The sequence below is a fragment of the Schistocerca nitens genome, chromosome 5 (genome assembly GCF_023898315.1).
Source record: "Schistocerca nitens isolate TAMUIC-IGC-003100 chromosome 5, iqSchNite1.1, whole genome shotgun sequence".
Taxonomy (NCBI): domain Eukaryota; kingdom Metazoa; phylum Arthropoda; class Insecta; order Orthoptera; family Acrididae; genus Schistocerca; species Schistocerca nitens.
Genome location: NC_064618.1, coordinates 205453658 through 205470448, shown reverse-complemented (window position 1 = coordinate 205470448; position 16791 = coordinate 205453658). Strand labels below are relative to the sequence as shown.

Below are 16791 nucleotides of genomic sequence, written 5' to 3'. Positions count from 1 at the left end.
ATCTCCGTCTTCTTCTACAATTGTTACGCTCTACAGGTCCTTCTAGTACCATGAATGTTATTCCCTGACGTTCTAACATCCCGTCTCTTCTCATTGTCAGTGATTCCTCGCCAACTGGATATACGTCCTAATCTCTTCCTCCCCTCTCTTTAACCATCTCCTACTGCCTCCCTCTCACTCTGTCTAATTTCTCCTCCCCCCCATCTTTCTCTATCTCCTCGTGTCCCCTTTCTCTCCCCATTACCTTCTCTCCCTTTCTGTGTTCATCTTCTCCTCCCCCTGTCTGTCCAACGCCTCCAGCCGCCTCTCTCTTTGCATCTCCATCCTCCCTCTTTTTATGTCCACTTCCTCCCACCCCTCTGCCCATCTCCTCCTCCCCCCCCCCCCTCTCTCTGACTTAGAGCCCTGTTTAATGTTACTGCAAATTCTGTTTCTGTAGTAATATCGTGCTCATAATCTGATATATATTAAAACATGTGGTCTGTATTCGTCCAAATGTTCATTTGAGTGTTGCAAAAACATTTGAAGTAAATTGGTCAAGAACTTTCCAAGAAATTTGGTGATAACGTTTAGCTTTCATGCAGTCTAAGACAGAAAAGACGTCACACCACGAAGGACCTAACGGAGTGGGATGGATATCGGTAGATTTCATGTACATGTACAGACAAACAAATAATTATAATTTTAGAAAAGCTGGATGTTTCATTCAAGAGGAAGAGCTTCGCAAATCGTGCAAGTCATTAACGCGTTGGTCAACCTCTGGCTTTTATGCAAGCAGTTATATGGCTTGGCATTGACTGATGGAGTTGTTGAATGTCCTCCTGAAGGACATTGTCGCAAATAATGTCCAACTATTGCATTAGACCATCGAATTCTGCAAACGATCTCAACTCGGGAAGGATCCAACGACCTTGCTGGGCAAGGTGGGGTTTAAGACGCACGAAGACAAGTAGTAGAAATTCTCGCCGAGTTCGGCGAACATTGTCCTTCTGAAATATAAGGCCATGATGGCTTTCAATGAAGTGCAACAAAGTGGGGCGTAGAATATCGTCGACGCACCCTTGCGCCGTAGGGGTGCCGCGGATGACGATCAAAGGGGTCCTACGATAAAAAAGAAATGGCACCCCAGACCGCCATTCCTGGCTGTCAGTCCATATGGCAAGCGACAGTGAGGTTGGTATTCCACCGCTTTCTGGGGACTCTCCAGACGCGTCTTTGTTGGTCATCAGGCCTCACTTCGAAGCCGGACTCATCACTGAAAACAGTTCTGCTCCGGCCAACGAGATTAAATGCCGAATTTTACACGCCTGAATTGAAAACAGTGTTTCAGCAGCATCTTCAAAATCAAAGAACTCAGTTATAAGCACTGGAATAATATGGAATGGGTTCATGGCCTTAACTCGCGGTACACCTAAGCGAAGCACTGCTTGGCTCAAAGACCAAGCATCTTCTGGTACTGAATGTTTCAATCTCTTGCTTCATGACTTGACTCTTCGAAGACGGCTAGCGACATGCAACAGAGTACCGAGGGCACAACTTCACAGCAGACGTATTTGTGAAGAAAAACGTGGCTTTTCTACTTTTTAAATACCGGGTGATCAAAAAGTCCGTATAAATTTGAAAACTGAATAAATGACGGAAAAATGTAGATAGAGAGGTACAAATTGACGCACATGTTTGGAATGTCATGGGGTTTTATTAGAACAAAAAAAAAACAAAGTTCGCAAAATGTCCGACAGATGGCGCTGGACAGCAAAACGTCAGTGACTGCGCATGACAATCGTGTATAAAAGGAGCTGTAATGAGAGAGAGAATCAGATGTGCCAGCAGTCGCAGCATGTTGACGTTACCTGAAAAGGCGCTTTTAGTGAAGCTGTATTATCAGAATGGGGAATGTGCTAGTTCAGCGTTACGACCCTATCGCCATAGGAAGGGGATCGAACGGGTAAAGGTCCGTTGACATATGCAGCTGATAAACACCTGCTGGAACGTAAAATGTTTATGTAGGATGGCGCTCCAGCCCATATTGCTAGACGCATGAAAGATCTCTTGCGCGCATCGTTTGGTGATGATCGTGTGCTCAGCCGCCACTTTCGTCATGCTTGGCCTCCCGGGTCCCCAGACCTCAGTCCGTGCGATTATTGGCTTTGGGGTTACCTGAAGTCGCAAGTGTATCGTGATCGACCGACATCTCTAGGGATGCTGAAAGACAACATCCGACGCCAATGCCTCACCATACTCCGGACATCCTTTACAGTGCTGTTCACAACATTATTCCTCGACTACAGTTATTGGTGAGGAATGATGGTGGACATATTGGGCATTTCCTATAAAGAACATCATCTTTGCTTTGTCTTACTTTGTTATGCAAATTATTGCTATTCTGATCAGATGAAGCGCCATCTGTCGGACATTTTTTGAACTTTATATTTTTTTGTTTCTAATAAAACCCCATGTCATTCCAAGCATGTGTGTTAATTTGTACCTCTCTATCTACATTATTTCGTAATTTATTCAGTTTTGAAATGTATACTGACTCTTTGATCACCCGGTACATTTAGTAAAATTTCAGGCGGAAAAATAATACAGTAGTGAGGACAGAATAAAGAGAAAAGTGCCCTAAACTCGATGACACCTATGTTCTTTCGCTTATTCCCGTCACGAGGTATTTATTCCGCCTGAGAACTGGGTACATTTATTCCTGTCACACATATTTCCGCTCCGCGCAATGTATTCCCGTTCGACCGCACGCGGCCGTCCTCGGTGGAGACCACGCCCCCCCCCCCCCCCCTCCCGCAAAGCCCGGCTCTCGGCTCTTGTATGGGAATTTGACGGCCAATCGAGCCGCTCATCCACGCAGCCCCGTTCCGGCGGTCGGAATTGTCTCGGCGGCCGCTGCAGCATCCAAATACACGCGCGGCTGAACGGGAAAAGTGTCGGCACAATCGCCCCTGCTTAGGCCTCCGCGCCGTCCAGATTATGACGGACGCGCCCGGTCGGGCTGGAGCAGCCGGACTGTCTCGCTCGCCGTAAACGTTTCTACAGCTTCAATTGGAGCTGATTGGCCAATTGGAGCAGGCGATTCTCCGGAGGAGAATGGTCTTTCGGGCCCCGCCGGCCTACGCCGGAGAGAGTGCGGCCTGAGCATCGATCTGATCTGGCGCGCGGCCGTGCCTTCAGATCGGCCGGCGATGAATTTTACATGAGCGCGAGGGGACGGCGCGGGACGGATGCTACAAAGCCGAGGCGCCACACCACACCACGCCATACTCCCCCCTCCCCCCCTCCACCCTCATCCAAATCACCACCACCACTTTCCCTATCCCTAACGCGCCAACCTGACCGTGTAGGCTACCTTAGCCCACATACAAATCAATACGCCGCAACCAGAATGACGGTGTGTGGCGGAGGGAACATCTGGCACCACTAACTGATGCCTCCGGTCCCCTTCCCAGTTCCTCTCTCGAATGGCATGAGGGAAGAATTATTGTCGGTAACCCTTCGTATTAGCTCTAGTTTCTCGAATTTTCTCGCCGTGGCCATTTCGTGAGATGTATTTAGGAGGAATTAATATATTGTGATTACGTAGGCTTTCCCGGCGTAATAAGTCTTGAAAGTCTTGAGAGGTGGCAGAAGCCCCCTCTCATATTTCTATCTTACTCTGAGTAATTCGATTTTCCACTCTAATTGCATGCGGTGAAAAATTGCTATTCCTTCACACGCGGACTTCCCACGCAGCGTCTCTCGTCACCAGGGTGGTCCGGTGACAGGCGGGCTCTGCTGATCTTGAAAGGGTTAAGCCGACGAGTGTGAGGGAGTCGAGTGAATGCTTTCCAGACGCCGACATTGTCATAATAGCGGCGGCGACACGCCCGCAGGGGCCTGAAGGAGCGGCTGGGCTAGAGATTCCGATACTTCGCAGAAACTTAGCGAAAACACTTTCTGGCGGGCTACCAGCGTGGGAGTGACTTGTGTCCCCAGGCAGTCTTGGCGGGCAAATTCCTGCGTTTTCTGCAAAATCGTAACTGTGATTGGCTTGCTCAGGGCATAGCTCTGTGACGTAGCAAAATCGGCGCAGGAATTGTCGCCAAGAATCTCCATTGGTGGAATGGTAGTGCTTCGGCAATAGAGTGGAATTTTCCGCCGGTTTTCGAGTTGCTGATTGGAACGTAACTTTCCAAGTACAGTTGGCAACTGAGTGTTCTGTGTACAAGAGGCCCATGTTGTCTGTCTTGGGCAGTTTTGGCTAAAGTTGACTGTATCGGAGTTACTGTGTGACTTCGCTTGTTAAAATCAATCACTGTACCGTCAGTGATTGTGTGGCGAGCCTTCTTCGTCTCCCTCAGAGGCGCGTTTGTATTGATAGGAAGTCTTTAGTCTGGAACAACCAGACCAGGACAATTTGTTTTGGGCTATACTCGCGACATTATCATCACCACGACGGGACGTCGAAGCAACCAGCCATCACTTCCGGTACGCCAGATCGTGTCCTTGCAGTTAAGAAGACAGCTTGTTAATGTATGTCCCAAGCACTGGCAGACTAGGGAATTTGCACTGTGATAATCAGAGATCAGCAGAGCGCGCCTGTTCGTCTTTTCTAGCTTTGTTCTGTCTTCGGTGTTCATTTTCTAAGTTATCACTACCATAGCAGCAATTAATGTTGAGTTGGCTGGGTGTTTCTCTTAAGATTTGAGTTGCAAGGAATTGGCTCCACATACCACTTCGTCATAAATGTCACAATCTAGTTTATGGACAACTTCACCTTCACAGCATTTATTTGAGCATCCGATTTGATCCAATTTGATGTATTGTAAATGTTTCATGTGTTTTGTTTATGATTTTGAGTTTAGTCATAATAAATCAATTTGTTATTTTGGACAGAACTTTCATTCTGTTAATCGGTAGAGCAACCCTTTCATTTCTCACTACGTTACTGAAACTTTCCTTTATTTAATTAATGTCTATCAGATTAAATTATTGCAGGTGCCAAACTCTTTGCTACTCCACTTGCAGGGTCGATTACAGTCAGTTCGCGTTTCTTCTTAATCCATGTGCAACAGCAAAAGTAGGAGTTAGAAAAGGGGGGGCTTAGAGCATCATTTCCATATGAAGATTCGAGAAGAATTTAGTGTTAAATACACTGCTAGCCCCGGCGCCTCGCAGTCTCTTCGGGTTTACTGCCGGATCGTAAAATCAACTTGACTCGATATTTCGGCGATCCAACTGGTCGCCATCTTCAGGAAAATGCTGCTTCTGCTGATGAGCCGCGCTGAGAACTGACGCCAGGTTGCAAATCGACGTCCAATATAGGTTAAGAGTGTGTTCCGTCCACCTTCTAAGATTAGGGCACTGCTCGGCTCTGTGAAAGATGATTTGGAGCTTAGGAAACCCGGTGTCTACAAAATTCCGTGTCAATGTGGCAAAGCTTACATTGGCCGTTCGATTCGCACATTGGATGACAGATGTGTGGAACATCGCCGTCATACGAGGCTACAACAGCCGGAAAAATCGGCAGTAGCAGAACACTTCTTAAATGAGGGACACAGTATGAAATTTGATGAAACTGTGGTAGTTGCCAACATTTCCGGTTTTTGGAACAGTGTCTATAAAGAGGCGATTGAAATTAGGTAGGCTGATAATTTAATCAACAGAGGCAATGGGTTTCCTCTTAGCAAGACATGGAATCCTGTATTATCTCGCATCAAAATTGAACGTTCTTCGGTGCGGCCCTGAGTGCGATATATCGTTGCCAGCAGTGTTTCACTAAGGGCGGCGCCACCCCCCTGTCTTGGAAGGCAGAAACCGTGATGGGCGGCGCATGCGCCGTGTGCTGAACGGTGGCCTGTATAGGACGTCGATTTGCAACCTGGCGTCAGTTCTCAGCGGGACTCCTCAGCAGAAGCAGCATTTTCCTGAAGATGGCGACCAGATGGATCGCCTAAATATCGAGTCAAGTTGATTTTAGGATCCGGCAGCAAACCCGAAGAGACTTTCAAAAAAATTAATATATTGTCTAAATCTTCACTGAAAGTATTCTCTCGAAATTTGAGTAGTAAATCTCTCGGTGATGGAGAAGTCCCCTCTTGTAGAGTCTGCGACTAGAGTTTGTTGAGCAACTCTGTAAAGCGCTCACGCTGTCTAAATGATACCGTGACGAAACAGGCCGCTGTTCGTTGGACTCCTCTATTTCTTCTATGAGTCCTATCTGGTAAGGGTTCCATACGGATGAACCGTACTCAAGAATCAGTCGAGCAAGCTCCTTGTACGTCACTTCTTTGGTGGACGAGTAATTTTTCCTTAAGATTCTTCCTTTGAATCTCAGTCTGGCATCCAATTTTCCTGTTATTTGTTTCATGTGGTCAATCCACTTAAGGTCACTTCGGTTAGGTAGTCCTGGGCACGGGCGATTACTGTTTCCAGCAATCTCTCTCTAATAGTGTAGTTGTACAGAAGTGGTTTCCTTTCCTATTTGCGCCCAATATGTTCATTTACGTACGCTGTCAACTGCCAGGTCCTGTCCCATTCATCAGTCCTCTGCAGGTCAGTCTGTAAAGCTATACTGTCTTCTGGCGCTACAACTTTTCTTATGGACAACCACATCATCCGCAAACAATCTTAAAGACTTACCGACGCTTTCTACTAGATTATTTATGTACACTGAAAACATTAGTGACTCCTATCACATTTCCTAAGGGTGCTTGTACCCCAGATATTACATTTACACCTGTCGATTTTGTTCCGTTAAGAGTAACGTGTTGAATGTAGTCGGATAAGAGGTCTTGAATCCAGTCTCAGTCTGATCCGGCCCCTGTAAGCTCATATTTTTTCATTGAACGGCAGTGCGGGACAATATCAAATGCCTTCCTGAAGTCGAAGAATTTGACGTTACCCTGAGTGCCGATGTCTGCAGCGCTGTGGATGTCGTGGGAAAACAGATGGAGTTGAGTTTCGCAAGATCTCTGTTTGCGGATTCATTATTGGCTTTTACAGGGGAGATTTTCGTTTTCGAAAATCTTCGTAACAAATGAGAACAGGGCGTGGTCTATAGTTCCGCAACAGATTGAGGTCAATTGTATACACAGGGTGTCCCATTTATCATGACCACCCTAAATAACTTTGTCCAGATGCAAATTACAAAATGTTTCAAGCAAATGTTCTTTAGCCGCTAGGGGGATATCGATCAGCATGACTGCCTTCGTTGTAGCTTTGTTTTTTACAAAGATATGAACAGCGGTATGACTTTTTTAAAAGCACCTTGTATTTTTTATTCGGTAATTCATTTCCTCTCCGAAAGACCTATTCAAAAATTTTTCACAGTGTACCATTCACTGAAAGACAACGTTAGTAATTACATATCACAATGTTGACTTTGAGCTCGGGATCAAAAACTCGTCTACGTGCTGGAGTTGTCAGAAAACAAATGAAAACCAAGTAAAAACGTAACACGAAATTAACTTTGAATCTCCTGTGCAAAACACATTAACTTTGAGGCTGTCTCGAATGTTTTCCAGGGTTGTATGTAGATTTTCGCTGGCCCATATTCTGCAGTGGGCCCACCGGTTCCTGTCAGATCACCGAAGTTAAGCGCTGTTGGACTGGGCTAGCACTTGGATGGGTGACCATCCGGTCTGCCGAGCGCTGTTGGCAAGCGGGGTGAGGCAAACTGAGGAGCTACTTCACTGAGAAGTAGCGGCTCCGGTCTCGAAAACTGACATACGGCCGGGAGAGCGGTGTACTCCCATCCATATCCGCATCCAGTGACGCCTGTGGGCTGAGGATGACACGGCGACTAGTCGGTACCTTTGGGCCTTCGTGGCCTGTGCAGGAGGAGTTTAGTTTTGTATTCTGCAGTAGCGGGTGTTCGCCATGCCACTGACATGAAACGTTTGCTCATCGCTGAAGATTATTGTGTTCAGGAATGTCTCTTCGTCCTCTATCTGATGCAAAATTTCCGCACAGAATTCCCTATGAATAACTTTATCTGCATCACTAATGTGCTATGCCATTGTGAATCCGTATGGTTTCAAGTCTAAACGTCTACGGAGTACTTGCCAAGCAGTCTTTTGCGAAATGCCAGTCTCACGGGACGCACGCCGCATTGATTTTCGCAGACTAGGTGCAAAGCTCTCACTAAACTGTTCAACATAAATCATCACGACGCGGGCGATCTGGTGATTTAGCATATCACAACGAACAACCCGTGTCAATAATGTTCACTTATCTCCTGCCTGGAGGCTCTTCAGCGTATTCGGTGCGAACATTACGCTGGACAGTTGTTGCAGAGTTCGTTTCATGGAGCGAAAACACACAGCGAGCATGCTCCGCATCACTAAAAGAAGACATTTTAACTGTGGTCTACGCTGGCGCTCCTGGTGGCGGCTGGGGTATATGACGCACTACGTGAACCAAACTAGAGGTCGTTTGGTACAAAATGGATATCTACCGATACCGTACGTTATTTCAATAAATTTATATTACATTCCAAAGCTGTAAAGTCCTTTTTGACTCATCCCGTATTAAAATGAAGTAAGAGACATCATCACAAAAGTTTGATACTTGATATTAATGCCATTTTTCTTTTACTCAGTGTATATGGACCTTGCCGTTGGTGGGGAGGATTGTGTGCCTCAGCGATACAGATGGCCGTACCGTAGGTCCAACCACAACGGAGGGGTATCTGTTGAGAGGCCAGACAAACATGTGGTTCCTGAAGAGGGGCAGCAGCCTTTTCAGTAGTTGCAGGGGCAACAGTCTGGATGATTGACTGATCTGGCCTTGTAACATTAACCAAAATGGCCTTGCTGTGCTGGTACTGCGAACGGCTGAAAGCAAGGGGAAACTACAGCCGTAATTTTTCCCAAGGAAATGCAGCTTTACTGTATGATTAAATGATGATGGCATCCTCTTGGGTAAAATATTCCGGAGGTAAAATAGTCCCCCATTCGGATCTCCAGGCGGGGACTACTCAAGAGGACGTCGTTATCAGGAGAAAGAAAACTGGCGTTCTACGGATCGGAGCGTGGAATGTCAGATCCCTTAATCGGGCAGGTAGGTTAGAAAATTTAAAAAGGGAAATGGATAGGTTAAAGTTAGATATAGTGGGAATTAGTGAAGTTCAGTGGCAGGAGGAACAAGACTTTTGGTCAGGCGAATACAGGATCATAAATACAAAATCAAATAGGGGTAATGCAGGAGTAGGTTTAATAATGAATAAAAAAAATAGGAGTGCGGGTTAGCTACTACAAACAGCATAGTGAACGCATTATTGTGGCCAAGATAGACACAAAGCCCATGCCTACTACAGTAGTACAAGTTTATATGCCAACTAGCTCTGCAGATAATGAAGAAATTGATGAAATGTATGACGAGATAAAAGAAATTATTCAGGTAGTGAAGGGAGACAAAAATTTAATAGTCATGGGTGACTGGAATTCGTCAGTAGGAAAAGGTAGAGAAGGAAACATAGTAGGTGAATATGGATTGGGGGGAAGAAATGAAAGAGGAAGCCGCCTTGTAGAATTTTGCACAGAGCATGACTTAATCATAGCTAACACTTGGTTCAAGAATCATAAAAGAAGGTTGTATACCTGGAAGAATCCTGGAGATACTAAAAGGTATCAGATAGATTATATAATGGTAAGACAGAGATTTAGGAACCAGGTTTTAAATTGTAAGACATTTCCAGGGGCAGATGTGGACTCTGACCACAATCTATTGGTTATGAACTGCAGATTGAAACTGAAGAAACTGCAAAAAGGTGGGAATTTAAGGAGATGGGACCTGGATAAACTGAAAGAACCAGAGTTTGTAGAGAGTTTCAGGGAGAGCATAAGGGAACAATTGACAGGAATGGGGGAAAGAAATACAGTAGAAGAAGAATGGGTAGCTCTGAGGGATGAAGTAGTGAAGGCAGCAGACGATCAAGTAGGTAAAAAGACGAGGGCTAATAGAAATCCTTGGGTAACAGAAGAAATATTGAATTTAATTGATGAAAGGAGAAAATATAAAAATGCAGTAAATGAAGCAGGCAAAAAGGAATACAAATGTCTCAAAAATGAGATTGACAGGAAGTGCAAAATGGCTAAGCAGGGATGGCTAGAGGACAAATGTAAGGATGTAGAGGCTTGTCTCACTAGGGGTAAGATAGATACTGCCTACAGGAAAATTAAAGAGACCTTTGGAGAGAAGAGAACCACTTGTATGAATATCAAGAACTCAGATGGCAACCCAGTTCTAAGCAAAGAAGGGAAGGCAGAAAGGTGGAAGGAGTATATAGAGGGTTTATACAAGGGCGATGTGCTTGAGGACAATATTATGGAAATGGTAGAACCGGACCTCGGGGAAGATCAGTTTGGATTCCGTAGAAATGTTGGAACACGTGAGGCGATACTAACCTTACGACTTATCTTAGAAGAAAGATTAAGAAAAGGGAAACCTACGTTTCTAGCATTTGTAGACTTAGAGAAAGCTTTTGACAATGTTAACTGGAATACTCTCTTTCGAATTCTGAAGGTGGCAGGGGTAAAATACAGGGAGCGAAAGGCTATTTACAATTTGTACAGAAACCAGATGGCAGTTATAAGAGTCGAGAGGCATGAAAGGGAAGCAGTGGTTGGGAAGGGAGTGAGACAGGGTTGTAGCCTCTCCCCGATGTTATTCAATCTGTATATTGAGCAAGCAGTAAAGGAAACAAAAGAAAAATTCGGCGTTGGTATTAAAATTCATGGAGAAGAAGTAAAAACTTTGAGGTTCGCCGATGACATTGTAATTCTGTCAGAGACAGCAAAGGACTTGGAAGAGCAGTTGAACGGAATGGACAGTGTCTTGAAAGGAGGATATAAGATGAACATCAACAAAAGCAAAACGAGGGTAATGGAGTCAAATTAAATCGGGTGATGCTGAGGGAATTAGATTAGGAAATGAGACACTTAAGTAGTAAAGGAGTTTTGCTATTTAGGGAGTAAAATAACTGACGGTGGTCGAAGTAGAGAGGATATAAAATGTAGACTGGCAATGGCAAGGAAATCGTTTCTGAAGAAGAGAAATTTGTTAACGTCGAGTATAGATTTAAGTGTCAGGAAGTCGTTTGTGAAAGTATTTGTATGGAGTGTAGCCATGTATGGAAGTGAAACATGGACGATAACTAGTTTGGACAAGAAGAGAATAGAAGCTTTCGAAATGTGGTGCTACAGAAGAATGCTGAAGATAAGGTGGGTAGATCACGTAACTAATGAGGAAGTATTGAATAGGATTGGGGAGAAGAGAAGTTTGTGGCACAACTTGACTAGAAGATGGGATCGGTTGGTAGGACATGTTTTGAGGCATCAAGGGATCACAAATTTAGCATTGGAGGGCAGCGTAGAGGGTAAAAATTGTAGAGGGAGACCAAGAGATCAATACACTAAGCAGATTCAGAAGGATGTAGGTTGCAGTAGGTACTGGGAGATGAAGAAGCTTGCACAGGATAGAGTAGCATGGAGAGCTGCATCAAACCAGTCTCAGGACTGAAGACCACAACAACAACATTGTATTACAACAGTATTAATTTAATGTACCTTGCTACAAATGTACCTAAGTACCGTATATGAAGACGACTGTCTGTGAAATGAGAATTCACGAATCCGTGTTACTTCCGTGACAAAACTCAGACAAACAATCTAGTACCCCGCTACTCGTCTAGTCTCGCAGTGGCCACGTTACTTACCCCCTTTGCACCTGAGGAAAGCGGCCAGCTTTACTTATTAAAATTGACATTTTTCCTGCTACAGACGTGTACTTGGCATTCAGTATTGAGGCGGCTTTTATTATGGCTGAACTGCTCGCCAAATGCTGGTGCCAATGCTGAGAGACTGCGTTCCGGCCGATGTGAAATACTTGTCATCCTATTTTTTCGAAAACTATCAGGAGAAAAAATTTTGATTTTGCACATCTTACAATCTGATATCTCCATTCTATAAAATACTGAATTGCTTTTTTTTTATCCTTATCCTTCATACTTTCTGCGTTGCATCAAATTAGGTACAACATTGCACGAAATTTTCCAGATTTTTTCAGAGGAGATTTTAGCTGTACATTGCAGTGAGTGATATGTACAGAAGAAATCTAATTTTATTTAAAACTGAGAGGAGAAGCAGATCTCATGTTGTTCTCAAGTTATTGGGTTTTATATCCGAAGGATGTAAAAGGGGCGGCGCGGCGCGCCCATTCATGTCTTTTAGCATGGCGAATCACGTGGTCATATCAATCTTCGTGGCGAATCATGTGATAATATCAATCTTCATACCCCATAAGCGATTCCATATATCTAAACATTGATTTTTGCAAGTAATAGCAAGTAATGAGGCACATATGCTGTATGATAAATACTCAAAACTTCTTTGTTCACCGAGATGTGGAAGTAACCTCTCCACAGCAGTGAGAGGTCAGCGGCTCAGGACGCATGCAGATGTCCGTAGCACTGTAGCAGATCCTAGTGGCGCGCTTACTCGTGTCCACAACCCTTGGGGAGCGGCATAGCAGGACATGTACACACGCCCACAGCAGCGAAAGGATTAAAACTAAACTCCGTCCGAACAGGTCTTGGAAGGCCCAACGGTACCGACCTGCCGCCGGGCCATCCTCAGCCCACGGGCGTCACTGGACGCGAATATGGAGGGGCATATCGACAGCACACCACTCTCCCGACCGTGTGTCAGTTTACGCTACTTCTCAAGCAAGTAGCTCCTCAGTTTGCCTCACAAGAGCTGAGTGCACCCCGCTTGCCAACAGCGCTCGGCTGACCGGATGCTCACAGTGGTTTTAATTTGTTTTGGCATGAAACCGATCTCTGTCTTATGCGGAAGTTCGCAATTTCGAACACAAGTTAGGGAACACGTCACTTCGAATAAGTAGGAAACCGTTGCACCGTTGCGATCTCGGTATAAAAGGGCCACAGAGGCAAAGTAGCTTTCGATCCGTTTGTGCCGCTCATGTGTGTCAAGTGCTAATCCGTATGAGAAAATAAATAAATAAAAAACAAAAGTCTTTTACAAACAAAATAACTAGAAATGATACTTCTTTATGGAAATGCAGAAAGAACGCGAAGAAAGTAGTTGACTTGTACGTGCAATTGTTTCTTGTATTTGAGCTAAATTCGGATTCTACAGAGAGCAGTGAAAATAAGTTTTATTTAAATTAGTTTTTGTGGATAGCTTTAATATTTTTAAACATGATTGAATTGTTAACAAGTATCTTCATCCGAAATCCATTGTACAAGTAAGTTAGTGCTAACAACTGTTCACATAAATATGTACCAGATTTAGGAGTCCTAACATTAAACAAAAGTAAATTATTTCTTTGTTTATATATGTGAAGATTTCCCCACTGTTTTACCCCGTAGAACTTAAGTGAATAAAAGTACACAATATAAGTTGCCTTACAGATTTCTGTGCCGCTAAACTTTGCAGTTAACTCTAGATTTCTCAACCTTTCTAAAACTTACGATTTCAGTTGTTACCAGTTCGCGGTTCCCTCCAATCTGGTATTGGCAGAATATGGTGTAAAAAAGGGCATTTTTTACTTATTTTGAATGCGACATAGTAGTACACATTAACTATTGCATAAACTGTAATTTATGAGTTCCTTTGAAGCAAATATGAAGTCTGTTCTACATTAACTGAATGAATTTCCTGTTCCAAGTTTTCATTAACATGAAAAAGTGAAATTTTAAAACTTTCTGCCACGTATAAAGTTTTTATTACTGTGCTATCTACACACATCAAAAAAAGTTTTGCATCTCCCCAGTTCCCAGAACTCCTGAAGATAGACGTTGACTGTTGATATTGTATCACAGACACAGTCCCTTTGACTGTTCAGAGATGTCATTAAACCCGCTCAGAGATGTAAACAACCATGCATGAGCAGCGCCTATTAGACGGAGTGGGTCAGACAGCCGATCAGTTCCATTCATTCCACCACGAAGGAGGTACACGGCTCGTGTTGTATGTAGTTCAACCATGCCTAGACGCTCAATACCGCGGTTCGATCGCGTCCGCATTGTCACTTTATCCCAGGAACGGCTCTCAACAAGTGAAGTGTCCAGGCGTCTCGGAGTGAACCAAAGCGATGTTGTTCTGACATGGAGGAGATACAAAGAGACAGGAAATGTCGATGGCATACCTCTCTCAGGCCGCCAAAGGGCTATCTACGGATTATGGCTCGGAGGAACCTTGACAGTAACACCACCATGTTGAATAATAGTTTTCGTGCAGCCACATGACGTCGTGTTACGATTCAAACTGTGCTCAATGGGCTGCATGACGCGCAACACCACTCCCGACGTCCATGGTGAGGTTCATCTTTACTACCACGATACTATGCAGCGCGGTACAAATGGGCCCAACAACACGCCGAATGGACCGCTCAGGATTGGCATCTCATTCTCTTCACCGATGAGTGTCGCATATGCCTCCAACACGACAATCGTCGGAGACTTGTTTGGAGGCAACCCGGTCAGACTAAACGCCTTAGACACACTGTCCAGTGAGTGCAGCAAGGTAGAGCTTCCCTGCTGTTTTGGGGTGGCATTATGTGGGACCGACGTACGCCGCTGTTGGTCATGGAAGGCGCCGTAACGGCTGTACGATACGTGAATGCCATCCTCCGACCGATAGTGCAACCATATCGGCAGCATATTGGCGAGGCATTTGTCTTCGTGGACAATTCGCGCACCATCGTGCACATCTTGTGAATGACTTCCTTCAGGATAACGACATCGCTCGACTCGAGTGGCCAGCATGCTCTCCAGACATGAACCCTATCGAACATGCCTGGGATTGAGTGAAAACGGCTGTTTATGGACGACGTGACCCACCAACCACTTTACGGGATCTACGCCGAATCGTCGTTGAGGAGTGGGACTATCTGTACCAACAGTGGCTTGATGAACTTGTGGACAGTATGCCACCCCGAATACAGGCATGCAGCAATGCAAGAGGACGTGGTACTGGGTATTAGAGATACCGATGTGTACAGCCATCTGGACCACCACCTCTAAAGGTCTCGCTGTATGATGGTTCAACATGCAGTGTCTGGTTTTCATGAGCAATAAAAATGGCGGAATTGATGTTTATGTTGATCTCTATTCCAATTTTCTGTACAGGTTCCATAACTCTCGGATATGAGGGGTTTCAAAACTTTCTTTGAAGTTTACTAACTACTTCTTCCAAAACCGTTTTCATTTTTACAGAGAATTACTGATGTATATAATGTGCTACGTAAGTTTATAAAGCGAGAGTACCTTCGCTTATCATTCAACATAAAGGAAGACCTTCTGTTCAAGGTGTTTGGCTATTGTAAGTAAAAACGAAAGCGAGTAGAGAGCAAAGAATAAAGCATATATTCTAATAAAAATAAGTTATGAAATTAATGGTTTCCCCGGTAGGGCGTCTGCACAAGTGCAGTCATGCTAATATTATAACACAGATAACGTGAATGCCGCGATTATTTCGAAACACTGCATGTGAGGCATAAATTACAAAGTGATAAACTGCCCTCATTTGATATTGTCATTTTTATGGATATCAAATTATTGGTAAATAGCGTTTTGGGAGCAAGTGTGTCGGTCATCACTCACCAATAAAATGGCCTCCCAGATCCCCCGCTTGAAAACGCTGGATATTTTTTCAGGAATGTTTGAAACCTTTGTTGTATTCCATCCCTGTTGGTAGTGACCATGAACTCCGAAAACACATTGTGGGTGGTTGTCAGTGCTTTCGGAAATCTGCTGGGATTTTTTTTTAACAAGTACGGACACATAAGAGGAGAGGTGCTGTAGCCTGCCCTCACATGAACGGTGGCCATGTGGAACACTTTCTGTAATTTGTTTGTCCTCCATTGCATATCTGCAGTTTGAATCCCCCGGGACGTAGTTACAATGTGTCCATGTACTCTGTCGTAATACGTCACATCCGGACCTATGTTTAATCGTGTTATTGGCTTCCTTCGGTGTCCTCTAACAGCTCTGATGATGAAGCATTTCCTTAAGAGTTCCTAAAACTAAAGGTAAAGTAGTGCGTTATGTAGTGTAATGTTTTACATCCGGTATTCTTCGACAGCAGTTTCCAGTAGTGTGCAGTATCTACGTTAGCATGATGGTTGGCGATATGGCTGCGCTGCTGACTGACCCTGAGCGATGATCTCGCCCTTCTCCCGCGTCCAGTAGTTGATGGACTTGGGGTAGGCCTCCGAATGGCACTCCAGGGTCATCTGTTGGCCCTCGTACGCGCCCACAAGCTGGTTCTGGATCCAGATCATCGGCGGAACTGCAACAGCCCAGCAGTAATAAAGAGGGACGTGAACACTATAGGTTTCCAGATGAGAGAAATGAACCGGAGTTCAGGCAAAGTATATGAAAAGTCTCACAGTAATGTTTGACATTAATTGAACATAAGATAGGCTAAAGTTAATCCTATTTTACAACTAGACCACGTTATAAGAATTTATGCCCTTACAGAGTGTACAAGAATGGTGAGAGACAGTACTGATTTAAATTCTAAACAACCCATATTCCTGCCTCCGTTGGTCAACATTTGCATTTTGGACCTGAAGTATTTAATTGGCAAAGTATGTTTTTTTCGCATATTTTGGCCTACCCTGTTTTTCTGCTTACTTATTACAACCGACCCTTTTATTAAACTATCCACTACATTTTTGTACAGTTCATTGGCATGCACTTCATAGAATTTAGAGTTATTGTAAACCGTTTGAGGTGATTTCACTTCCTAGTGCAACCGTTTCTTTCAGTCACTGCTT

At 44.4% G+C, this 16791-nt stretch overlaps 1 protein-coding gene across 1 annotated transcript in view; it reads right to left on the bottom strand.

The window, feature by feature from the left end:
- LOC126260861 (neurotrimin-like) overlaps positions 1 to 16791 on the bottom strand; it is a gene marked incomplete at its 3' end in the record, with an annotated part of 376714 nt that overhangs the window by 234486 nt on the left and 125437 nt on the right. Inside the window, exon 5 of the mRNA XM_049958274.1 lies at positions 16164 to 16301. Within this exon, the coding sequence (XP_049814231.1) occupies positions 16164 to 16301 (138 nt within the window). The remainder of the gene's footprint in view (positions 1 to 16163; positions 16302 to 16791) is intronic.